This window comes from Cnephaeus nilssonii (genome assembly GCF_951640355.1).
Source record: "Cnephaeus nilssonii genome assembly, chromosome: 6".
Classification (NCBI taxonomy): Eukaryota; Metazoa; Chordata; class Mammalia; order Chiroptera; family Vespertilionidae; genus Cnephaeus; species Cnephaeus nilssonii.
Genome location: NC_137077.1, coordinates 36,854,636 through 36,881,765, shown reverse-complemented (window position 1 = coordinate 36,881,765; position 27,130 = coordinate 36,854,636). Strand labels below are relative to the sequence as shown.

The 27,130-nt window shown below is 42.7% G+C and overlaps 1 protein-coding gene across 1 annotated transcript in view; it reads left to right on the top strand.

Annotated features, from left to right (window-relative positions):
• Positions 1–9,825: 9,825 nt before the first annotated feature.
• IPO8 (importin 8) overlaps positions 9,826–27,130 on the top strand; it is a 57,607-nt gene continuing 40,302 nt past the window's right edge. Inside the window, exons 1-5 of the mRNA XM_079775106.1 lie at positions 9,826–10,180; positions 15,885–15,966; positions 18,882–19,038; positions 21,202–21,360; positions 22,398–22,554. Of these exons, the coding sequence (XP_079631232.1) occupies positions 10,097–10,180; positions 15,885–15,966; positions 18,882–19,038; positions 21,202–21,360; positions 22,398–22,554 (639 nt within the window). The 5' untranslated portion in view covers positions 9,826–10,096. The remainder of the gene's footprint in view (positions 10,181–15,884; positions 15,967–18,881; positions 19,039–21,201; positions 21,361–22,397; positions 22,555–27,130) is intronic.

Here is a 27,130-nt window from a genome sequence, read left to right as displayed (position 1 = left end):
GAAGCAAGTCCTGCCCCAGAAGGGTGTCTCTTGCACAGCAGCTTTTCCATTGTAGACACAGCTGGTTCTCACAGTCAATTGACCTGGATGTCAATTCCTCCCAGTGATACCAACAGCAATCAAGGCTCAACTACAACAAGACTGTGCACACAGCCCACAAAAGGGTGCACCAAGAGTGTCCACATCAGGTGACTGGGGAGGCTGAGCCACTGGGCCCTATAGGACACCTACTACACAAGGCCACTATCAACTCAGGGAGACTTAGCAGCTACCCAATACATAGAAACACAGGGAAGCAGCCAAAATGTGGAGACAAAGAAACATGTCACAAATGAAAGAAATGGAAGAAAAACTACTGGATATAGAGTTCAAAACCACAGTTATAAGGTTACTCAAGAATCTTCTAGAAACCTCCAAGGAACTTAGTGAGACCTTCAAGGATCTTAGTGAGAATGCCAAAAAAATGGAAAAGGACCAGTCAGAAATTAAGCCATACACTGACTGAAATAATATACAGAGATTCAACAGTAGACTAGAGGATCCCAAGAATCAAGTCAAAGGTTTGAAATAAGAGGAAGCAAAAAACACCCAATTGGAAGAGCAAAAAGGAAAAAGAATCCAAAAATATGAAGATAGTGTAAGGAGCCTCTGGGACAACTTCAAGCATACCAACATCTGAATTATGGGGGTGCCAGAAGAAGAGAGAGAGCAAGATATTGAAAACCTATTTGAAGAAATAATGACTGAAAACTTCCCCTACCTGGTGAAAGAAATAGACTTACAAGCCCAGGAAGTGCAGAGAACCCTTACCAAGAGGAATCCAAAGAGGACCACACCAAGACACATCATAATTAAAATGCAAAGATCAAAAGACAAAGAATCTTAAAAGCAGCAAGAGAAAAACAGTTATCTACAAGGAAGCACCCATACGACTGTCAGCTGATTTCTCAACAGAAACTATGCAGGCCAGAAGAGAGTGGCAAGAAATATTCAAAGTGATGAACAGCAAGAATCTATAACCAAGATTACTCTACCCAGAAAAGCTATTTAGATTTGAAGGTCAGATAAAGAGCTTCACAGACAAGAAAAAGCTAAAGGAGTTCATCCCCACCAAACCAGTATTATATAAAATGCTGAAGGGTATTCTTTAAGAAGAGGAGGAAGAAGAAAAAGGTAAAGATAAAAAGTTATGAACAACAAAGTGACAACAAATACATATCTATCAACAAGTGAATCTAAAAATCAAACGAATAAAAAATCTGATGAACAGAATAAACTGGTGAATGTAATAGAATCAGGAGCATGGAAATGGAGTGGACTGACAATTCTCAGGGGAAAGGGGTGAGGGGGTGCGGGAAGAGATTGGACAAAGATCTTATATGCATGTATGCAGTACCTATGGACGTGAACAGTGGGGTGGTGAGGGCCTGGGGTGGGGAGGGAACCGGGTGGAGGGGAGCTATGGGGGCAAAAAAGAGGGACATCTGTAATAATCTGAACAATAAAGATTAAAAATACAACAACAACAACTCTCACCACACCTGAGGACGATTGCCTGGGACCATTCAAGTTGGAATCTTATCAGTCTGTAGGCAGATGTGGACTCTGGAGGTTTTGAGTCTTTGCCTGATCTAATTAGTCAGAAACAACATTTGACACTGTCCTGCACTAGAGATTGAGAGGTGTAGAGGATCTACCTAATACATAGTCACAAACCCAGACAGCTAAAATGAGGAGACAAAGAAACAACCCCTAAATAAAAGAACAAGAGAATTCTTCAGAGGAAAAGATAAATGAAGCAGAGATAAGAAATTGGTCTGAAACAGAGTTCAGAGTAATGATGGTAAAGATTATTAACAGAACGAAAAAAGATATAGTAACTATGAAAAAAGAACAGTTGGAAATAAAGAATGACATAAATAAAGAACACATTGGAAGGAATACACAGCAGATTAGGGGAAGCCGAGTATCGAATCAGTGAATTAGAAGACAGGGTTGGAAAAAAATCAGAGAACAACAAAAAAACAAAAACAACAAAAAACAGAAAACAGGAGGACAGCTTAAGGGAGCTGTGGGACAATGTGAAACATAACAATATTAGAATAGCAGGTGTGCCAGAAGAGGCAGAAAGGGATAAGGGGATAGAGAATGTGTTTGAAGAAATAATGGCAGAAAACTTCCCTAACCTGGTAAAGGAAAAATCACACAAGTTCAGGAGGCAAGAGAACCCCAAGCAAGAAGAACCCAAACAGTCCAACGCCAACTGCAACTCCTATCTGCCACTCCCACTCATTCTGGCCCCACTGGGCCTGCTGCAGGCTCATGCCCAATCAGTCCCAATTGGGAGAGGTTCGCGCTGCCGCAGCAGCACTCACCAGCCATGAGCCCTGTGTCTGACGCCCTCCGAAGGGGAGTGGCCTGTAGGATCGGGTTGAAACCGGCTCTTCGACATCCCCCGAGGGATCCCTGATTGTGAAAGGGCGCAGGCCAGGCTGAGTGAACCCACCGGTGCACGATTGGGGCAGGGAGGGACTGTAGGAGGGCTCCAGGGTGTGTCTGGCCCATCTCACTCAGTCCCAATTGGTTGGACCCTAGCAGTAGGCTAATCTACCAGTTGGAGCATCTGCCCCCTGGTGGTCAGTGCATGTCATAGTGACTGGTTGACCAGTTCACTGTCTGCCCCTCCCCCCCCCCCCCCCGGTGGTCAGTGCACATCATAGCAAGCGGTTGAGCAGCCTTAGCATATTGTGCTTTGATTGGTTGGTCGGTTCTGCTGTTCAGTCTATTTGCATATTACCTTTTTATTATACCCGGTGCATGAATTTGTGCATGGGTGGGGTCTCTAGGCCTGGCTGGTGATTGGGGCTGATCGGGGAGGCTGGCTAGCTGGGGAGAGGAACCACGAAGGTTGGCTGGTGGTGGGAGGGACCATCGGAGGTTGGCTGGCCACGGGAGTTTGGCTGTGGGAGCGCACTGACCAGCAGGAGGCAGCTCCTGCGTTAAGCGTCTGCCCCTTGGTGGTCAGTGCACGTCATAGCAACTGGTTGACCGGTCGTTTGGTTGTTTGGTCCTTTAGGCTTTTCTACATATAGAATAGCTAATGCTTTTGAGTAGGGTGTGGGTTTAGCAATGAAACCCTGAAGACATATTTAACTTTCCGTGGTGTTAAGTGTTAGTGTAGTGTTGTCGAAATAGAGGATGTAACGTGATTCACTATTTAACAGAACCTTTTCAATTCATGGTAGGTACTTTGTGGACTAAGGATATTAGTATTCCAGTTAAATTAGTTATTGCTTTTATGTCTAGAACACAAACTAAAAAGTATACAGAAATGCAGAAATATGATCAGATGATTGAGGGGAAAACTTGATGTTTAGAAACTGTTGATCAAGTTCAATGATGACTTTCAGCCATTTTTACCCATTATGTTTTGTACTACATTAGTGTCTTTCGCTTAGTCTTTTCCCCTGCACCCAATCAATGTTTATTTAAAAGTGTGAGTGCCTATCTATTTTTTAAGGTAAGTGTCACAACCAAGAAATTCATTAACTAAGGTATCTTCTCATAATAATTATGTTCTAGGCGAGTATTTTGAATGAAATAAATACTGGTTTGAATAAAGACAGGTAGAAATTATTCTTAGGCTTATGAGAATGAAAAGACAAGATTTTTTTTTAAATGTTTCTATTGATTTTAGAGAGAGAGGAAGAGAGAGATAGAAACATCAATGAGAGAAACAGCAGCATCAGTCAGCTGCCTCCTGCATTCCCTTGGAGAGGGTTTGAGGGTTTGTTTTAATTAAGTCTGGGATAATACATGGAAGAGTGTTACTATAAAAAACCTAAAAAGCTGCCATCTTTTACTAATATTTGCATTTCACCTCATAATTTAGAGAGTACTCTTATCTATGTTTTCCTATTTGCTCCTCACGCGGCCCTTGTGAGGTCCACTCTGTTTTCGGGATAGAACATGGGGACTCTTGGAGTCAGACTTTCTGAGGCCACTAGCAGAAGTGCCGGAGCCACGCTTGGCTCTCTCCAGTCCAAACACAGCCCAGCGTTTTCTGCGGTACTTTCCCCTTTTCTTTAGTTCCCACCATATTCCCATTGCCATTGTGCACACACAGGTTTCCAGCGCACTACTCAGCTCTGCTGGGCAAACCGAACACTGCGAACTGGAGAAAGTGGACTCACTTGAGTCTGTCATGAGGTATAGACCCTGAAGTTGAGGTAGGATGACTCCCTCTCTAACGGGAAATGTGGAAAGCCTGAGGAAACGAGGAGACAACATGTGGAGAGGGGAAAAACACACTAATTTGAAAGTAGGTATTTCTGTTTTAGTTCTAGTTAATGCTCCTATTTTTAGCTTCTATCCCTGCCCACAACCACTACATTTTTGTCCCTTGGTGAAGGGAGTTACTGTTCAGAAACTTCCTAACCCTCTATTATTTTAGCTTTCCTAGCACTGGTTTGTTTGTTTCTTTTAAAATTCCTCTTTAACTGCGAGGTCCATCTCATCCTTTTCATAGATCCTAATCGGAGCTTTTGGTTACATGTGACGTCTTAAAGGAGAATACTGTTGACTTCTATTAACAAGATACTAAAGATCTTACACTCATAAGATACATGTCTACACTCTTGCATACATTTCAGGTGCTATGATGTAGAGCTCTGCCAATATAGATGCTTTCTGAGTGGAAGTATTTAATCACAAAGCTTTCAGCATCCGCTTACAGTTTATCTAGCATGGTCTAAAGGACATACTGTTGAACTAAAGGGAGGGATTTTTGTGCATTTGCTCCCATTTTCTCTTTACCATGTGGACTAGATTCAAGCCTCGGAACAGAGACCAGCAGATGAGCTGCTGCCCACAGATGGGGAGGCCAGCTGTGCTGTTCCGTTTAGATGACTAAAGTGTTAACTCTCAAAAAAGGCCACTGTGGCAGTGCTTACAGTAAAAAATCATGTTCTGTCATTTTGAGCTGTAATCATGCCAGTTCTTCTCACTGTGTGCTATATTTCTAGGGTAATGGCATCCACTTCTATGGTGTCACCTAACCTGTACGCACAGGTGACTCACGGTTTTCTAACTCCAGCCCTTTCTTCCTTCTCCCTCTGCCAGAGCTTCCTGCCTTCTCACCCAGCTCTTTTGTGAGGGCCAGATGTGGCTGTCCAGTGGTCACTGGAAATCTCTAGCTGTATGACCCATAAATAATTCCAGTTCAACATGTCCACAGAGAAATTCATTGTTCCTTCAAAATCTAATACTACTTCCATTTTCTCTGGTTAATGATTTCCATAGGCCATCAAAGCTTGAAACTTGGGTACCAATCTTGACTTCCCTTAGTTACTTTGCACACCTAGTCAGTCACAAATTACTGTTTACTCAACCTGTGAAAGGTTTGATGTCTGTCTGTCTTTATTCCCACTGTAGATATCCTGTGTTAGACTCCTTATTTCTCTCATATGCTTGCATTTATTCAGTACTTATTGATTGCTTATTATGCGCCAGGTATAGTGTGAGACTGTCTCACTATGTCACTTTCATCAAAGCCAAATAAGGTTTCTTTTAACTAGAATACACTGATTATATTGTACCATGAACAATGTGCTTATCTCATTTAATCTTCAGAACAGGTCTTGGAAGCAGATGAGGAAACAAGCACAGAGAGGTGAGGCATATGCAAACCATGGCAATACAAGACAACCTAGCTGGCTCAAATTCTATCTTACCGTAAACAAGGTGAGGATATCATACATATAGACATCCTTTCATGTTATGCAAAGAAATGAGAAGAGGGGACTCATAAACAATGGACCAAATATAAGCTAAACATAAGTTATAGTTTAAGGAAAACTACTTCAAAACACTTGCAAAGAAATCTGAGAGCAGAATCAGATGTTTTTTTCCTGTTGTCTTGGACAATAATTTGACAGCATTGTTTTTTAGTAACTTCACTGAGTCTAAAGCCTATGATGTTTTCATGGGAGCGTCAACTCTCTTTTTAAAAAAAAATATTTTTTAATGATTTCAGAAGGAAGGGAGAAGGAGAGAGAGAGAGAGAGAAACATCAGTGATGAGAGAGAATCATTGATTGGCTACCCCCTGCACACCCCATACTGGGGATTGAGCCTGCAACCCGGGCATGTGCCCTTGATTGTGACCTCCTGGTTTATAGGTTGGTAGTTAAAATTTTTATTTTGAGATAATAGTATATATATATATATATATATATATATATATATATATATATATATATATATATATATTCTGAGAAATGGGCTAATTAACCCGGATGCCGTAACGGGTTGACTAGACAGGAGGAGGTTGCGTGCACAGTGTTGAGGGCAGGGTCGCAGGGGACTCTGCGTGCCTGTGATGGGGGAGGGCCTGATCAGCAGCAGCAACAGCAGCAGCAGCAGCTGCTTCAAAGGCAGGAGAGGGAGGCAGGGCCGGACCGGCGACTCGAGGGTGGGCAGTGCTGTGTGATTTTGAATCGCGCGCTGGGCTCCTAGTGTAGTTATAAGAAATAATACAGATGGATCCTGTGTACCCTTCATTCAGTTTGCTTCAGTGGTAACATCTTGCAAAACTGCAGTACAGTGTTACATTCAGGGTTTTGAGACTGATACTTTCAAGATACAGAACATTTCCATCACCATAAGGATCCCTCCTGTTGGTCTTTCATAGTCACAGCCACTTCCCTCTTCCCTCTCCTCTCACCTCCACTTTAACCCCTCACCACCACACATCTGTTATATATCATTTATTTTAAGAAGGTTATATATGAAAAGTTACATGAATGGGATCAGTATGTGATCTTTTGGGACTGGCTTTTTTCACTTAACATAATTCTCTGAAGATTTATCCAGGTTGTTGCATGTGCCATTCCTTTTGATATCTCAGAAGTAGTCCATGGCATAGATGTCCCACCGTTTGCTTACTTCCTGTTTCCTAGAGAGGTTGTACTGTTTTACACACCTGCCAAAAATATATGCGTGATCCAGTTTCTCTGCATCCTCACCAGCATTTGGTGGTGTCACTATTTAAAAAAAATCTATGTTCTCCTTTTATGTTATTGGAATGACATTATCAGGTCTCTCCCTACTCCAAACCATCTTTAGCGCTACCAGAGTTCAGTTTTAGACATGTGCCTTAAAAGATTTGGGTCCGTTCAAGTAGAAGTGTAGTAGGCACTTGGATACATCTAGATTAAGGAAAGACATCTTAGAAGTAGTTTTGTGAGTTGTGCCTGTTGAGTGGATGGTTAAAGTTATATAAGTGGATGGAATGATGAAACTAGAATGGGTGGAAGAGAAAGAGAAGTGGGCTGAGAAGAGAGTTCTGAGAAGCACTAGTGTATAAGAGGTGGGTGATCACGTCACGAATCAAAGGGATAGGAATGCATTCTTTAAGAGAAAACAAGGAAAGAGAAAAAGAAACAAGAGCATATAATATTGTGTCAGATACTAGAGAGAGACTTTTTAAGATGAGAGCTGAAAATGTCTCTTGCATTTGGGAAGATATTTTCATGGGAGATAGAAATATCATAAAAACATCATGAAATTGATGAAAAATCAATGTTGATTTTTGCTCGGCAATTTCGGTGAGGATAGCTGATAGAAGCATGAATAGGAAATGTGGAAGCAGAGACAATGAAGACTCTTCTTTGGAATGTAAAGTGGAAAGGAATGAGCAACAATTAGAAAGCATTACTGAAAAAGAATATTTTTTTAACTGGGGAAAATGTGTTTAGGTGGAAGTTGAATCAATGGAGAAAAAAGTTTTACAAATCACCAACAATGAGCATGCAAGAATGCCCAAAATTTAATGCAAAAACATATAGAAGAGAGGCGAGATATTTACGGAGCAAGGTCCAAGAGGAGGTGGGGAGGGAGTGGGTTCTGATTGAAGGGAAGAAGATTAATTTGTGTTTGTATGAGTTGAGTCTGATGGCTTTGCTCATTTTTTGCAGGGCTCGGTGAGGGGGTAATTGCTGAAGGAGGGGGAGATGATGCTGATCAAAGACATGGAATAGGATTGTTGAGAGGGAGAAAGCAACACACGTTTGTAATGGTCTCAACTTGCACAGTGGGTCAAAGGTAGACCTAAGAGTGAATTTGGAGTTTAATAGCAAAGAAGGGATGTGTAGTCACGAACATATAGACTAAGGAGAATTAAAAAAGTGATTGAGTTGGAAAACAGGTGTGGAATTAGAGAGAGAGACAAAGAAATTTCAGAGGTCAAGGCGTTTTTTTGTTGTTGTTAATCCTCACCCAAGGATATTTTTCCAATTGATTTTTTAGAAAGAGTGGAAGGGAGGGAGGGAGGGAGGGAGGGAGAGAGAGAGAGAGAGAGAGAGAGAGAGAGAGAGAGAGAGAGAGAGAGAGAGAGAAACATTCATGTGTGAGAGAGACATCAATTGGTTGCCTCCTGTACTTGCCCGGACGCTGTGAGTCTGCAATTGAGGTACATGCCTGTGCCCTTGAATGGAATCAAACTGGAGATACTTCAGTCCCCGGCCAGTGCTCTAACCACGGAGAAAACCGGCTTGGACCAGAGGTCAAGGAGTTTTAGATTAATTATCATGAGGTCCAAGAGAGTGGGCTAAAGAAATAGTGTGGAGATGAAAGGCACTGTGTTTTCTAAACTCCTGGAGTGCCAAGCAGTATGTATTTTTATATCTTGAAATTGATGAAAAATCATCAAGGAGGGGACATGACATTATTAACCTTTAAGAGACATGACTCTGGCCCTGGCTGGTGTGGCTCAGTTGGTTGGGCATTATCCTGTGCATGGAAAGGTTGCTGGTTCGATTCCCAGTCAGGGCACATGCCCAGGTTGCGGTCCAATCGCTGGTAGGAGGCAGCCTATCCATGTTTGGCTCTCACATCGTTGTTTCTCTCTCTTCCGTCCTCTCTATCTAAAAATCAATAAGATGTTTAAAAAAACGAAACATGACTCTGACGGCAGTGTGGAGAATAGATTAAAGAGGGGCAAAACTGGAAGCAATCAGAGACACACTTCCTGGGCACTTTTGTGCCCACTACATATATTCTAGCCTCTTAATCGAACCCAGTCAATTGAACCCATCTATCTCAATTATCTGCTCCTGGAAAGATCATATCCCTGATGTATTTGTCCACTATAAATATATAATCAGAACTCTCTTTTCTGGTTAACCTCAGGAAAAACTAGCTCCTTGCTATTTGCATGAAACTGTGGGACCAGATATGGCCATAATGCGTGGAACAGTATGACCCTTCACTACTTTTCTGAGGTGGTCTGGACATTTTTCAGAAACTCAGGAGGCATGTAGTTCATTTCTCTGACCTCTGTATTTCCAGAGTTAATATATTTTATCTGTTTACATGTGTCTCTTTTGTCAGATGGTAAATTCCTTCAGAGTAACCTGCATCAAATTCATGTTGTTACAATGTGGGACCCGAGTATTTCAGTCCTCTGGTTCCACAACCTGTTGGACAAAAGTTCAGTGACTGAATGAATGGAGGCTCCCACAGATCGAGGGGACCCTGTCCTCCTGCGGGCTGATCGCCAGGTCCCTGGAACAGACTCCGTGGTGATGCCCGAAGTTAGTTTGGACTAACAAAAAGCGCCCGTCTAGCCACAGAAGCTTAATTTGGAAGCAGCTGTAAAGAGACACCGCGCCAACTGGGAGAGGAGGGCGGGGCTTTCCGAGCGCAGCCGGCGGGGAGGCGGGGAGAGCCGAGTCCCTTCGGGCAGCGGCCGAGGCTGAGCCGCACAGCCCCACGCCGGCCGCCAGGGGGCGCCGCCCTCGCCTCGCCGGGAGGAGGCCGCCGTAAAGCGCGCGTCGCTTCCTCTTCTCCCGCCTCCCGCCGACTGTCGTAAAAGGGTGAATGGAGAGCGAGTTGTGTGGGGTAGACAGGGAGGACAGGGGTCGCGGAGTCGGAGTGGCGCAGCAAGTGGCTGCAGGTGGCGACGGGGGCGGGGGCTGGGGGGTGGGGTAGTGCGGGGGTCACGCCGGAGGCAGCCGAGGGGTCCAGAGGAGGACGAAAGTTGCAGTCCGGCCTACGGGCCCGGGGGCCGCGGAGCCCCCTGCCCCTCCCCGGGGGAGATGGACCTCAACCGGATCATCCAGGCGCTAAAGGGCACCATCGACCCGAAGCTGCGGATCGCGGCGGAGAACGAGCTCAACCAGGTGAGGCCGGGCCCGCGGCGCCCCCCGATCCCCACCCCCCGCCGGCGCCCATCCCCATCCCCACTCCCGCCCCGCCCCCGCCCCCGCCCCCCGCCGCAGGGTGCGGGCGGCACCCCCGGGACCTCCCGAGCAGCCCCCGCACCTGTTGGCTGCCTCTGCATCCTCCTGTCCTCCCCGAGCAGTGTGTGCGGCGCCGGGTCCGCAGGAGGAAGCCGCCGGCACCTCTGCGGGTGGCTCCAGGGTGGGACTGAAGTCGCCGCCGCGGGGACGCGGGTGGGAAAATTCCCTTCCAGTTCAGCTCAGAGTCCAGCTCTCCTGCAGACCCAGCCCTTCCCGGTGCTGCTGGGGAGCCCTGCCCGGCGCCCGCCTCAGTGGGGTTGGCCGGGATGAGGGGCGCCGGTCCGCAGGGTTTGGGGGCGCTGGGGAGCGCCGCGGAGAGGGCGCCCTGGACAGCGGAGGCAGGACCCCGGGGCACCGCCTTCCCAAAGGCAAGCGCGAGGATGCGTGTGCGGAGGGGTGCCTTTTAAAAGGTGTGAGACTTTCCTTTACCCCCCATCCCCTAGTCTCACTCACCAGCCTTGAGCTTGTCCCAGCGTCACCACCGACGTTTCGGAATGTTACTGAACCCCAACTCTAGCGTCTGTTTTCCTCCGCACCTGCAGGGGTGGGACCCCAGAGCTCGCACGAGAAGCACGAGTTCAGGTCTGCCCCCAGGAGGCAAGGCCAGCTGCTGGGCACGGCGCTCGTCCTTGAGCTGTAACCCTAAAGGAGGGGTTCTCAAAGTGTCGCCCGCGGGGGGCAGCGCCCACATCACTTGGGAACTTGCTGGAAATGCCAGTGACGGGGGTGCACTCCTCACTCACCAAGGATCGGGGAGCTGGGGGTGGGGCCCAGGTTTGTGTTAGTTAGCCGGCTAGGGGGGAGGAGGACTGGCCGGAGCACTGGTTTCCGTAGGAGTTCGCGAGGGTTCCCCAGGTCGGAGGGGACCGAGAAGTGCCGGCGTGCCCGGCGGATCTTTGAAGTGGATTGCTTTCGTGGGAAATCGGGGCGGGGTTTGGAGTGAGTGTGAATCCCGGATTCCCCGGAGATCAAAGGGAGGATGGAGAACACTGGCTCCGGAGGGAAGGTGGCCTTGAACTGAAGCCCGAAGTGAATGGATTTCTTTTTTAAAAATACAAAGGACTCCCACCCAGAATAGGAGAAAGTTAAAGCCAGCACCTGCCCCAGGCTTTAAGGACAGGTACTCCATGTTGATTGGTTAGAAAAACAGTAATCCAGGGGTTGGTTAGGGGGAGCAGAGCTAGAGCTGAATGGGGACTCTATTGGCAGGAACAGGAGAGTTTGCCTGTTTGTGACCCCCTCCTCCGCACAGGGGGCAGGATGTTACCGGGATAGTGCCCTTAGGGAGCCCCTCTTTGATGTCACCATAGCGCCCCTGCTTCTGTTAGCATGCCCTCGCTTTGTTTCTGATTCATCCATACATACGTGCAGGTGACTTGATAGACGTGGAAAAGGTAAGTGGGAGATCCTGTAGAACTAGAAGTGATATTTAGGTTATATTTTTTTCATGGTGTTTCAATCCAAATGCATTCCATCCTTGCCCTGCCCGGCATTCACCCAAGTCATCACAGACCGCAGTTTCCTCTGTAACCTCTAAAACTTGCTTATGGCTGTGCCGCTCTTTAGCATTTATATGTCATATGGTGCTTTGGGTTGTGATACCCGCTAAGTGTTTGTTTTTTAATGGTCTGTAAGTAGAAGACTAAGTTATGGCATATAACCTTACTAGAGGCCCGGTGCATGAAATTTGTGCATGGATATGTGTGTGTGTGTGTGTGTGTGTGTGGGGTGGGGGAGGGGGGGTCCCTCAGCCCGGCCTGCACCCTCTCACAATCTGGGAACGCTGGCTCCTAATCGCTGGCCTGCCTGCCTCCCTGCCTGATCACCCCTAAGTGCCTCTGCCTTGGCCCCGCCACCCCGGCTGGTCCGGAATGACGTCTGGAAGGTCATTCGGCTGTTTGGTCTAATTAGCGTATTGCGCTTTTATTATTATAGACAGCAAAACATGGTTATAATGTTGTGTTTTTTTTAAAAAATATATTTTATTGATTTTTACAGAGAGGAAGAGAGAGGGATAGAGAGTTAGAAACATCGATGGGAGAGAAACATCCATCAGCTGCCTCCTGCACACCCCCTACTGGGGATGTGCCCGCAACCAAGGTACATGCCCTTGACCGGAATCGAACCTGGGATCCTTGAGTCCACAGGCCGACGCTCTATCCACTGAGCCAAACCGGTTTCGGCTAATGTTGCGTTTTGTATGCTTATCCTTTACCATCATACTTTGCTGGATAAACAGGTGGGTAATCTACCATAGGTGATTAGGGTCCAGCTCATTGATTTTAGTCTGGGTCCTCCCTCAGCAAATATGCTCTGCATAGGAAATGGGGCAGCATCTACAAAGTACTGATTGATTTGTCAATTGCCATGTAGAAGAGGGAAGAAGCTTTAAAACGTAATAGTATTCCAAAGGATAAATTCTTATTTGGAGCTATGTTTTCCTGTGGCCAACGCAGTATTTGTGGTACCAGTGACTGGTCCCTTGATTGCTATTTATGATATTGTTTGTATGGGCAGATGCATTTTTGTTTTTATCTCAGGATATTGAGAATGCTTCCTGTACATATTCCTCACCATCTCTAGATCCAGAAGTCCCTTGGAATGGGCAGATATGTTGCTTCAGTAACTCATTCAGAAAATTGTCTTCCTTTAGTAAATAATTCTCACCATGGCCTCAACAAGGAAATAAAGATATGTGATATTATTGGCAGGCTTTTATTCCCTGCTTTTCCATGAATCTATGGTATCCTTTTTATTGCCCTTTAACGAGTTTACTTATATGAGTAACATTTATTGAGTTATATTGCAAGTACTAGTACAAGACCGTGCTGTCAGAGAGTTTGCATTCTAGTGGAGGATACAGACAAGCCATATAATTTCAGGTCATAAGTGCAATAGAGAGTAAAGCCCCAGAGTGTGTTGGGATGTGTAAAGAGGGTGGTCATTCTCTGAAGAAGACATTGAGCAGAGACCTAGATGTTAGGAAGGAACCAGGTGACCTGGGAGGGGAACAGAGAGGGAATGGCAAGTTCAGTAGAAGCCTTTGACTTGTCATGTTGGAGGACTAGGATAGCTAATGTAGTTATGTTTTGTCTCATGCTTTGCGGCCGCAGTGAGGCAGAGAATGGGAACGCATCAGGTCTTTGCTTTAAATGAATTCTCATAAAATGCAGAGTTTAGCTAAGCAAATAAACTCTTTATTTTCAGAAAACTTCACAAAGTAAATATCCTCAAGAAATAGTTGAGAAATGCCTTCCCCCAACCCCCTTAGAAATGTGAAGCTCAGGTGGAAAAAGAAATTGGATAAATATTTTGTGAGGAAATTAGTGTGAGAATACATAGAAATTTACCATCAAATGTTTTAGCTGTCAAATTAACATAGATTGAATCAGGCAGAAAGGAAAAGATAAAAAGTTGCAGAAGTTCTTTGAAATGCAAACAGTTACAAAAAGAGGAGTTCTAGAATGTGTAAAATGGCAACAGTGTTGAAATAAAAGTAGTTTCCACAATAACTACTTTCAAATAAGTAGCATTAATCTAAGTATAAAGATTATTTTGTACTTATGTGTAATAAGATTTAAAAAAATAAATACTAAACTACATAGATTAGAATTAAACTATATAGATATTTGATTCACTATAAGACCTTCCAGTATCTCAGAAGTTACAAACAGGAGTTATTTTATAATGTAAATGTAGAGGTGTAAAAGATTGGGCTACATTTGTGTTAATTTTGATTCCTATAAACTGCTGTTAAAAGAAATCTGTTTTCTTTAACAATACTTTAAAATTCTGGCAGTTTCAATTATGGATAAAACATAATATACTTCATATACAACAGATTTTAGATTCTGAGGTTTATAAGGGTGAAAGGAAGAACAATTTTAAGATAATTCAAAATTTTACTGAAGGATTAGAAAGCATTATGCTCTTTCATGGAAAGGATTAATATTTTAAAGGTCAGTTTTCTCTCTTTTTTTAGTCAAACATTTATCTTAATAAATGCTATCTATAATAATAAAAGCATAATATGCTAATTAGGCCAGACAGCTGAATGACCTTCCAGACGTCACTCTGGACATACTTCTGGATGAAGCCACAGCAGCGGGGGCTGAGGCAGAGGAGGTTAGGGGCAATCGGGCGGGCAGGCAGAGTGGTTAGGGGCGATCAGGCAGGCAGGCGAGCAGTTAGGGGCGATCAGGCAGGCAGGTGAGTGGTTAGGGGTGATCAGGCAGGCAGGCAGGCGAGTGGTTAGGAGCCAGCAGTCCTGGATTGTGAGAGGGATGTCTGACTGCCGGTTTAGGTCTGATCCCTCCTCCCCAATCCCCCCCCCCCCAATCAGGCCTAAACCGGCAGTCGGACATCCCCCGAGGGGTCCCAGATTGCGAGAGGGTGGAGGCTGGGCTGAGGGACTCCCCCGTGCACGAATTTCATACACTGGGCCTCTAGTTAAAAATAAATGGATAGGAAAGGTGATAAGTTAAAAAACTGAGGGGTGTGCCATGGTAGATCCAGGCTCCTGGGAGAAGATAAACTGGACAGACTCTGCATCGTAAACTGAGAATTTAGGAGTCTTTTCTGGGGTTGTCAGCTGGCAAGGCCAGGTCAAAGCTCTGGGAATATGGTAGGGCTCTAATATGGTCTAGGCACCAGACATCCAGTGGGAATATGGTCAGAAGGAATGGGCTTGCTCCTGATTTTTGTGTGCTTCTAAAGTCACCCTGACCAAACTCAGGAGACAGTCACGTTAGAACATGTCTGTGGGTGAAATGACCCAGGCAGCAGGCACTTACTTCAGGAGCACAGGCTCACTTGGGCATTGCTGAATTTCAGATGCTTCAGCAGCAGAGCTGATGACAGCTCCGCGCGGTGAGGCACCCTCTTGCCATCTGGACGGCGTCCTCTCCAGGGCTCTGCACAGCTATTTAATGCGATCTTCTCCTTTTCCTGTGCTGGATCTCCTGTCTTTTGTAGCACACGTTTTTCTGTTTTCGGTTTGTAAAAAATACCATAAACTAAGTTAAAGCACAAACAAGCTGGGAAGAAACACTTGAAATGTATTGGTCCCCCCAAAAAGGTTGAGATTGTAAATTCATAAGTAGCTCATAGAACTTATTAAGACTAAAACAAATATTCCACTTACAAAAGGATAAAGGGAATAAGGAACTTGTAGAAAAACAAACAGGCAACACACAGGAAAAATTCAACAGAGAGGAAATGTAATTTAAAACAGGAATAAGGTTTTAGTTTTTGCAGGCATGATAATCCGTATATTGGGTAGACAGACACACTCATTTACTGTTGTTGCTATGGTAAATGGTAAATTGCTGCTCCCATTCTGGAAAGCATTATGACCATATGTTTGAAAAACAACAACAACAAACAAATAAGAATGTTCAGATTCTTTTATTCATCAGTTTATTCTAAGTTAATTTTTTTTGACTTGAAGTATTTTAGTAATTTTCATTTTGGAGAATTTCGTTCACTTTAAAAGTTTTATTTACGGTAGTGTATTTAGTAACAGGTGCTAATAGTTATTCATTTATATTGCCCTATTTTATAAAATATTTCTTTGTAATTTCAGTCCTACAAGATTATCAATTTTGCCCCCAGTTTACTTCGGATTATAGTCTCTGACCATGTGGAATTCCCAGTGCGCCAGGCAGGTGAGTTGTTTTTTTATCTTTATAAATTTATTTATGGTGAAAGTAAAAGTAGAGTTTTATTTTACTTTTAAACATATTTGATTCTTTTAAAAAAACAGGAAATGCACAAGAAGTATTTCTAATGGCTTAAAAAATCACTTTCCTTTAACCTGGAACTTTAGGTGTAGAGACTGAGTTCTTAAATCTCTCTTAGCTTTTTCTTCCTTCCTTTCTCTTCTATCTGTCAGTCCCTTGCCTCTGTAACTTGGCCATTTCCCCCCTTATCTTTCTCAATTTTAAGAGCTTCATCTCCCTAATTTTTTATGATTCCTGGAGGCATAGCCTTTGGGCCCCAGATTAATATCATGAATTTATATATGTGAATTTATATACTCCATTCGTGGATCACGGAACTGTCAAGTATTGCACAGATGTTCCTAACCATGTGCTTAGGGAGCAGGACTTTTGTTTTAAACACGAAACTTACCTTTAAGTCTATGGGACCTGTGGTAGATTGGGGGTAGGAGGTGGGAGAGGGTATAGGGGGAATAAATGGTGATGGAAAAAAATGAAATAAAATAAAGATTAAAAAAGATAAGCTGGCCATTAGAGCCCAAAAGGTAAAAAAAGGGGGAAAGCCTTGGAAAATCATGAGTCCTGAAAAGATAGTAACTTCAAGATAAAGGTGGTAAAATAATAATAGCTAATTAAAAAATAAATAGTTAAAAAGGCTTTTAAAAATTATTGAAGTGACATATACTCATTGTAAATAATTTGGGCATTATAGAACTAGAGGCCCGGTGCATGAAAATTCATGCACTGGAGGGGGGTCCCTCAGCCCGGCCTGCCCCCTCACAGTTCGGGAGCCCTCGGGTGGGAGGCGACCTGGCAATGAGGGGAAGGCGACGCCCCCATCACACCTCTGCTGCTGCCACTGCTGGCAGCATAAGCCTCAGCCGGCCCTGGTTACCTGAGCCTCGGGCGGCCCTGGGCGGCTGGGGGGCTGAGGGCGGGTCTGGCCATACTGTGCTCCTGCTGCCCCTCCGCCGCCCCCCCGGCTGGGCTGAAAGGACTGTGGGACTCCGGCAGCAGGCACAAGGAGTGGCCAGACCTGGTCCGGCCACACCGTGCTCCTGCCAACCCCCCTCCTCCCAGCTGGGCTGAAAGGACTGGGGGACTCTGGTGGGGCTGTGGGGACTGGGTGCCGCCATCTTGTGGCTATGGGTGCCAACATATTTGTGATGGTGTGACAGTCAATTTGCACATTCCCTCTTTATTAGATAGGATACCAAGAAGAAAGTAAAAAAAGCTGCTCAACATTCATTACTTATAAACGAGCATCATTAACACATGTACATGTGTTTGGGTATACAATTGATGCTTTATAGAAATGGCGTTATACTCTACAAGCTGATAAAAGTATTTCATTTTACTTGAAATAATAATGAAAAAGTAAAGAATCATTCAGCTTTGGGAAAATATAACAATATGTATGACTTCCTGAAAGATACCTTTGTAGATTAGAAAAATCTATAGAAAACATTTGTATTGCAATTTTTACTTTAATAAGGTTTGTAAGACTTCTATGTAAGGTTTTTGAAAGTATTACTCTCAGTTTTATTTAATTTTTTTTATAAAATAGGCTGTTCTGAAACCACATTTTGCTATTTTAAATAACCTAAGTATTTATAGGGCCATTCTGAAGTTCCTATGAAAGCTTTGTGGAAGTAGTATTTTTAAAGATTTTAAAGCAGTTTATTAAACTTATATGTCTTCATTACAGAAACACAGAATTTATACATTAGATTGCTCTTAATCTCACCCCCAAAGATAGCTGCCATCAGTTTAGGGGCATGTTCTCCAAATCTATTTTCTCCCTATAGATATATTGGCATTATTATTATTATTATTATTTTGTTAATCCTCATCCGAGGATATTTTTCCATTGATTTTTTAGAGAGAGTAGAAGGGAGGAGGAGAGATAGAGAGAGAGAAACATCGATGTGAGAAAGACACATCGATTGGTTGCCTCTGGTATAGCCCCAACCAGGACCGGCGATCTGACCTGTAACTGAGGTATGTACATGCATGCCCTTGACAGAAATTGAAACCTGGGACCCTTCAGTCCCAAGACTAATGCTCTATCCACTGATCCAAACTGGCTAGGGCTATCCTGGCTTTAAAAAGTAACAAAGATCTGTTTATATTACATATGCTATTTTATAATTTCCTTTTTTTAGCCATGTATGCTTGGGGGATTGTTCCATGTCAGTGCATATGCATATACTTTATTTTTTATGACAATTGTTCAGTATTTCTTTGTACAGAGCTACCATACTTTATTTAAACAATTTGATGTTAATGGACATTTCCTTTATTGACCCTTATTATTGTTGTTATAGAGGCAATGCTCAAATGAGCATCCTTGGACATATATCTCTGGATACTTGTGGGAATATTTTCATAGAATAAATGACAAAAAACGGATCTGCTAGGTCAATGGATCTTAATGATGTTAACATTTAGAATTTTGAATCTTATCACTAAGTTGCTTCTGCTACGTTTTCTATCAATAGTGTATTAGAATGCGAGGTTCCCAATATGATCACAAAACCATTTTAATCCCTATAGAACTGGACTTGAAAATAAGAAGCAATCTTCAGACAACAAAGATACACATATGGTAAAATCATGGACTTACTTATAATTCAGTCATTAAATACTGTTAATTTTATAACTAGAAAATATTTTTATTATGGGCACCATACAAGATGGCCTATATAAAAGACACATTGTAAGATTTATAATTGCAAGATTTTCCATTTTTATTGGCTGTCATGTTTAACTTTGAAGGGGTTAAGCCTTTCACGCTCTGACAAGCTGAATAAAGTTATCTTTTTGGTACTGCTATATTGGCATTTTTTCCCCTAATTTAGCTGCCATTTACTTGAAGAACATGGTGACACAGTACTGGCCGGACCGAGAACCTCCCCCTGGAGAAGCAATATTTCCATTCAACATTCATGAAAATGATCGCCAGCAAATACGTGATAACATTGTGGAAGGAATAATTCGGTCTCCAGATTTAGTGAGGTACGTTAGACTATATCTACATGGTTAGTAGTAGGAAACACAAAATATATGCCTTGAGGGGGGAGGTTGGATTTAATTATCAGCCTCAAGTTGTTGTTTTTTTTAAAATATATTTTATTGATTTTTTACAGAGAGGAAGGGAGAGGGATAGAAAGTTAGAAACATGGATGAGAGAGAAACATTGATCAGCTGCCTCCTGCACACCCCCTACTGGGGATGTGCCCGCAACCAAGGTACATGCCCTTGACCGGAATCGAACCCGGGACCCTTTAGTCTGCAGGCCGATGCTCTATCCACTGAGCCAAGCCAGTTAGGGCACAAGTTTGTTTCTTTTTAAAGAGGTAAATTAATGAAGATGGGCACTCAGAGAATACGGTTTTGCTGATTTGTCTTTGCTTTTGTAATCCTTTGCAATATTTTGGGAAAGATTCAATTGCTTTAAGTTGCCACAAAAAAGAGTTAAGGCAAAAGTCGTACTTAACTAAAATTGTTATATAAATCCCTGCTATCGAAATAACTATGATCTTAGTTATGATCTCTTGACTTTTTTCTGTCTGCTTTTCTTTTTCCTGACACAGAGAAATTGACTTCTGGGAGTTTTAACCTACCACTTTTCTTAACACTTGGCCTCTCTTTTCATTCATTTTTATGAACTGAGTATCTTTTCCTTGGAGAAGACAGGGTAGAGTACGTATAAATAGAAGAATCACCTGTGGTTTTTCACATTCGGCTTAGGTGCTGTAGAGCAGCGCTGTGTGGGAGAGCGTTCTGCCGTGATGGGACTCTCCTGTATCTGCGCTGTCCAGTGGTTAGCTGTGTGGCATACATGGTATTGAGTGCTTGAAATGTGGCCCGTGTAGCTGAGGAGCTGAATTTTTAATTTAACTTGGATGAGTTTAGCGTGTGCACATGTAGCTAATGGCTGCCACCTGTCTATTGGACAGCATCGCTGTAGAGTCATAAGGATTTTGCAGTCTTAAAATAGGAGAAACAAAATCTAATTACTGAGCTAGTAATTAGATTTCTTTTGAAAATGGGGGAGGGAAATAGATGAAACTGAGGTAGGGGAATGAAATTGTTTAATGTCAAGAGATTAGATAGAACTGTTCTCCTTGTGTCTAATGTACATTATGACATAAGCAGGAGAAAGGGAAGAAAGGGTGAGGAGGAAACAGTGAGGAAGGAGAAGAAACATTACACTGCTCTTTGTACAGGTACTTTGTCTGCCGAGAGGAGAAAGTCGGTGTACTGGTGAAAGGAAACCACCATTATTCTCATTGGTGGTCCAAGTGCCAAGCTAGGCAGTGGCTCCCCTATGGTGTAATCATGGATCTGTTTCTTGTCAGCATCTTTACGTTTTCAGATATCTCTGAGTCTTGCAGTGCTTCTACCTAGTAATGTCTGAAAGGATGGCTGCTCATAGCCATCCTTTGCCTGGTTGCAATGAGAAGAGGGTTGGGAGGGTCAACCTGCAGATGACATCTTTAAAAAGGAAAAGTTTCCGTTTTCTTGCGTACAGATTTGACATAGTGGTTGTTCGGGAACAGCTGCTGGTGCCACAAGGGGAGACCTTTATCACGAGACAGTTCTTTGTGGCTTTGCTTCTGTTAAGTCCTGAAGCCTTGACTGTAATCACTTTGAAGAAATATTTTTAAGGTTTATTTTAGAGTTTTGCAAAGAAAAATTTTCAAACAGATTTGCAATGTCTATAAGGACAAGGCATTATTTTGTTTGTTTCATTTCAGTGAATCCAAGTTATTGGTTGTTTAATTAAACACACACATTTATTTTTTTCACTGTGGAATCCTAAGTTAGCCAAGCTCACTTTCTGACCTTTTGCAAATGACCATGTCAGGACATATTGATAGTTTATAGAAGAGAGATTCCCGCCCCCCCCCCCCCCCCCCTATATTTAGGATTAGACTGTTTGAAAGGCTTTATTTATTTTTCTTAGGAAATGACCTGTTCTCTTTATTTTCAAGAAGTTGAGCTACTGAGGAGGTTTGTCTTTCTAATACTGTTCTTTGTCCTCCCTCCCAGATATATAACTATATCATGTAGGTAAATAGGACTTAAAGTGATTTTATGTAAAATATTAGGGGTCTTTGAAACCTGATATTTATTAACTACTTAGATTTTGGACTTTCTCCCCCCACCTTATAGAGTCCAGTTAACAATGTGTCTCCGTGCCATCATTAAATGCGATTTCCCTGGTCACTGGCCAGCAGTAGTCGACAAGATAGACTATTACTTGCAGTCACAGAGCAGCGGAAGCTGGCTTGGCAGTTTATTATGTCTGTATCAGCTGGTGAAGACATATGAGTAAGTTGATTTCCATTGGCTAAAAATACCAGCCTTGTGGTCCTTAGAAAGAATTAAATTGCATAGACGGGTTGCTCTGGGTGTTCTGGGGAATCAGGTTAATTCGGCAAATGGTGGATAAGCACAGTCAAACATGTTTATTTACTGCCGTTATTTAAAGAACCTTTAATCTGCGAATGTACATTGCTAATCTTTGAGGCAGGGATGCAATATGATAATGCAGTGCTTTTCAAAAATTATTTGCTAGTTTCAGAGGGCCACTTATTAACAGCTTTCCTGGGGAATTCTGATATAGAGGTATCTTAACATTTGTCTTCAAGTGAGCGCATTATTAAGTACAGCAAACATTTAACTTTTTGGATGCAAAATAGAAAATATTAAAGTTTCTTTGCTAGTGACTTTCTTTTCCATAAAAGCTGCTTGGGAGGTGGGAGACAAGTACCACATTTAATAGCATTGTTTTCTGGTTTCTGAGAGGATTGCTACGTATACATGCAAAGTCCTGTAGATCTTTTTACAAGTTAGTTAGTTCATGCTTTGTAGAATTTTTAGAAGATATTTTAGATTTGTAGCAATTGAAGTGACCCAATGGCATGTACATTTGTAAACTACTTTAACTTCTTAATTTAGGATATTGTAAGAAGGAATGTATTTCCCCACATTATTTGTTATATAATAAGAATGTCTATTTAAACAGATATATCAAATTGTATTTTATAGGAAGGATTGTGGTATGATGAAAATTAAATTAAGTAGTAGAAAAATTTATTTAGAAAAGTCACAAAATAGACTTGAAACTAGTGTATTTATTTATAGTAAGATATTTGGTATGCTGCCTAAAAGAGGGATGTGTTCTTTTGAAGTTCTTCCAAGTTTTTTCTAACAATTCAAATAGATAATGTAAGCCAATGGTTGGAATGTTTTTGTTTGGCTAGCTTTATATGGTTTTTAAAATATGTATATGTTTGTTCATTATTTATGGTTCTTTTTCAAGGGGGGGCAATTATTTTTCTCTCTTTTTGTCTTTGCTCTTGTAGATATAAGAAAGCAGAGGAAAGAGAGCCCCTTATAGCAGCAATGCAAATATTTCTGCCCCGTATTCAACATCAAATCATGCAGCTCCTTCCTGATTCCTCACATTATTCTGTGTTACTACAGAAACAGATTTTGAAAATCTTTTATGCACTTGTTCAGGTAAGTGTCTATTGCAGAAAACAAATTTGGGGCCTTGCTTTTCTGCCTCACACATGGAAGATGCTCAATAAGTGTCAGTTATTGTTAACATTTCTTATATATTCTCACATGTATTTCTTTAAAAAAATTCTTACGGGAGAATAGGCTCACAGAAATTAACTTGATTGTCCAGAGTTATCCGAGTGGCAGAGCTGAGAGTCAATGTCCGTATGGCTTGTACTCCAGTGTCTAAAGTGCTGGGTATGGGAGAACCAGGGGAGTTAACTGCCCTAGAACCTGATTACCTGACTAATCTGTCCATAGCATCTGCCTGTAAATTAGTTATGATTGTAGGAGAAGAGGAAGGAAAATAAGATACTCCCTTTTATTGGGAAATCATACTGATGGTAGTTTGTTTGCATTTGACCTAATTTAAAGCTAACAAAGTAGTTTTGCACTGTTTCAGAATATTTCACTTCTATAAAGATTTATATTTTTAGCCTTTTAACCTTTTTTTAAAAAATATATTTTTAATTGATTTTTTACAGAAAGGAAGGGAGAGGGATAGAGAGTTAGAAACATTGATGAGAGAGAAACATCGATCAGCTGCCTCCTGCACACCCCCTACTGGGGATGTGCCCACAACCAAGGTACATGCCCTTGACTGGAATTGAACCTGGGACCCTTCAGTCCGCAGGCTGACGCTCTATCCACTGAGCCAAACCGGTCAGGGCCTTTTAACCTTTTAATAGAGACAGTTTGAGGCAGATTTTGTTTTCAGCTCAGCCTTTTTTGGGGAGAGAGGGAAGGGAGAAGGAGGCAAATCTGAGGAGAGATAAGAAACTGGGATACTAGTATTCTCCACCCTCTTTTTTTCTTTTTTTAAAGTAATAGGGAAGGAAGATGTATGGTGCCTTTGCCTTTTTATTAAAGCACTGTTCAGAAATTTTCCTCAGGGGAATCACTTTACTCTGAGGCAAACATTCAGTGAGAAGTTTTGCCATTAGATATAGTAACATTCCCATTTATTCCCTTTTCCACTGGGAGAAGTATAGCCAGAAATCAGGAAGTAAGACAAAAGCTGATGAAATAATTGTCCCCAAACTTCTACGTCTACTTGAGCTAAGAGGGCAAAATCTAAAATGTTTTTTTCAACATATAAATGCTAAAAACCTAAAAATCTAGTGAAAAAATCTCAACATTTTAAACGATTTTGGTCATCTATTATATGCTACTAAAGTAGTATGCTCCTTCTGGGTATCCTGGAAGCAGATTTAGAAGGCTTTCAGAGGTATAATTACAGTGATAATGTAAGTAAGAAGTGATCGACAATTTGGGAAGAGGCAGAAATATATATGTTTTGAAAAGTATGATACAATTAAATTGCCTTTGTCTGGCATTTATTAAATACTAGAGGCCCGGTGCACGAAATTTGTGCATGGGGGGGGGGTCTCCTCAGCCCAGCCTTCACCCTCTTCAATCTGGGACCCCTCGGGGGATGTCCGACTGCCAGTTTAGGGCCTAAACTGGCAGTCGGACATCCCTCTCACAATCAGGGACTGCTGGCTCCTAACTGCTCACCTGCCTGCCTGCCTGATCGCCCCTAACTGCCCCCCTCCACTGCCGGCCTGGTTGTCCCTTACTGCCCCCTAGCCCCCCTGCTGGCCTGGTCGCCCCCAACTGCCCCCCCCCCCCCCCCCCCCCCCCCGCTGGCCTGGTTGCCCCATGCAGCCTGCTGTTTGGTCATCTGGTTGTTTCGGTCATGATGGCCCCTGGCTTTTTATATATTAGGATTGTGTACAGAGCATTTGGGTATTTCATACATATTTTAGAACTTAGTTTGTTCAAAAGTGAACTCATGCCCTGGCCGGGTGGCTCAGTTGGTTGGAATGTCATTCATATACCAAAAAGGTTGCAGATTCAATTCCTGGTCAGGGCACATAACTAGGTTGTGGGTTCGATCCCTCGTCAGAGCGCTTATGGGAGGCAACTGATCAATGTCTGTCTGATGTCTGTCTGTCTCTCTTCATTCCTCTTTCTTTCTCAAATCAATAAACATATCCTCAGGTGAGGACAAAAAAAATGAACTCATTGTCATTCTCCCCCAACCCTCAGCCTGCTTCTCCTCTATTCCTTTCTCAAACCCAAACTACCCATTGCACCAAGAACATAGAGTGTGAACTTCTTTTTTTTTTTTTTTAAATTTCTTTATTGATTAAGTGTCCTTATCTCCCCTTTACCCCCCCATCCCCCCCACTCATGCCCTCACCCCCCTGTTGTCTGTGTCCATTGGTTAGGCTTAAATGCATGCATACAAGTCCTTTGGTTGATCTCTCCCCTTACCCCCACCCTCCCCTACCTTCCCTCTAAGGTTTGACCATCTGATCGATGTTTCTCTGTCTCTGGATCTGTTTTTGTTCATCCGTTTATGTTGTTCATTATATTCCATAAATGAGTGAGATCATGTGATATTTATCTTTCTCTGGCTTATTTCACTTAGCATAATGCTCTCCAGTTTCATTCATGTTGTTGCAAATGGTAAGAACTCCTTCTTTTTTACCGCAGTGTAGTATTCCATTGTGTAGATTTACCACAGTTTTTTAATCCATAGAGTGTGAACTTATTAAATGGCCCCCAAATCCCTTCACCTCTCCACCTTATCTTTTACCATTCTCACCTTTGTGCTTTATGCTAGCCATGCTGCAATTCTTTCAGCTTCACAAACAGGTCATGCCCTCTCTTCTAAGCTTTTAAAATACCGTATTTCTGCTTGAAGCACTCTTCTTCCCCTTTATACCCTGGCCCATCTGTGCTCTTTCTCCAGGTCTCAGCTTGCACGTCCTTCCAGAAAGTTGTCCCTCTTACTACCAGGCTGGATTAGGTGGTCCTCTTGTATGCCTTCATTAATACTGTGCAGCTCTTACCTGAACACCATAGTGTAATTCCTTGTTTATATATGTCCCCCCAACCCCACTAGAGTGTGAGTCTCCTACTTATCATTATGTCCTTAGCATGTAGCAGATTTTGGAAGGCATGGATGTAGAGACAGTATTGCCTCATCTCACTTTACTCACAGTGTAGTGAGGGGGACCTACAGTAATATAGTGGTTATGGCAGTGATGGCGAACCTATGACACCCGTGTCAGCACTGACACGCGTAGCCATTTCTGATGACACGCGGCCGCTGAGGTGGCCGCATGCCGAGGATAAAACATTTGCTGCTCCTGAGGATGAAACATTTGCGAAATAATGTTTTTTCCTCAAAGTGACACATACCTGAGTTATGCTCAGTTTTTTGGCGAAGTTTGACACACCAAGCTCAAAAGGTTGCCCATCACTGGGCTATGGTATGCCACAGTGTAGATGAAAGTAGTTGAAAAAATGTTTCATGAGGTAAAGATTTTCATTAAAGTGGTTAAAATGAGTTCTCATTACAAAAGGTAATTATGTGAAGTGATAGAGGTATTAACTGTAGTAAAAATAATCTTATTGTGGTAATCACTACTCAATATATTAATGTATCAAATCATCACATTGTGTACCTTAAATATCCACACACAATGTTATATGTCAATTATTTCTCCATATAAAAGGCTGTGTCTGTCTGACCGACCGGTAACTATGACGTGCACTGACCACCAGGGGCAGATGCTCAATGCAGGAGCTGCCATGACACAGACTGGTCATTTAAAAATAAATGGCACAATGGACCTGGCACTGTCAAACCAACTCTTGGCTTCCCCCAAGTGGGACACAGGTCCCGCCACCACCCTGGAGTGACACCCCACCAAATCACAGCTGATGCTGTCAAGACCCCATGGCACAAAATGCGGCCCACAGCCCAGCCCAGCCTGGAAATGGTTGCTGTGGGCGCCGGGTAATGACGTCACATAGCAACGCCTGGCTTCCTCTCCCTAGCGACTAGCCTCCTGGGAGTTTCTTCAGCCCAGGAACATGACTTGCTTTATAGCCAGGTGCAAGCATTTTACACTTTAACCAAATGTCTGTGAAGCATTTTCCTATGCCTCATCTCATTTGATCCTCACAGAACTCCTGGAGTAGGTAGATAAGAGACTCAGTAGAATCCTATTTTCTTTATATTAGCTGGAAAACGGAGATTTAGAAAGTTTAGAAACTTGACCTGACTGAAAAGGAGTAAGAAATGGTGGAACTTGAAAATGACTTCAGGTTTTCTCACTGTGTAGAATATAGTCCAACACTGCTACAGTTAAATATTTTACCGTTTGTTCTCCCTGCGTGATCTATAATAATAATCTGCTTCGTGTTGATATTACTGCTGTGTTGCTGACAATTACCTGAAAGAGACGTTGTGGTGCTTCACTGGGCTGGAAAAAGTTTAGCTAAATCAGAAAGCAGGTCTAATTAAGTAAGTTTATTATATATATATATATATATATATATATATGGCTAAGTTGGCTCTGCATGCGTGATACATATAAAGCTCTCACTGGCGCAAATTGCACGCGTTTGTTTCAATCTGTCATTGTTGATCGTGAATTTGGTTGACACTTCTATTATAGAGAAAGGGCGAATAGTGATATTAACATATTTTTTTCTAATTAATTTCTTTTCAGTG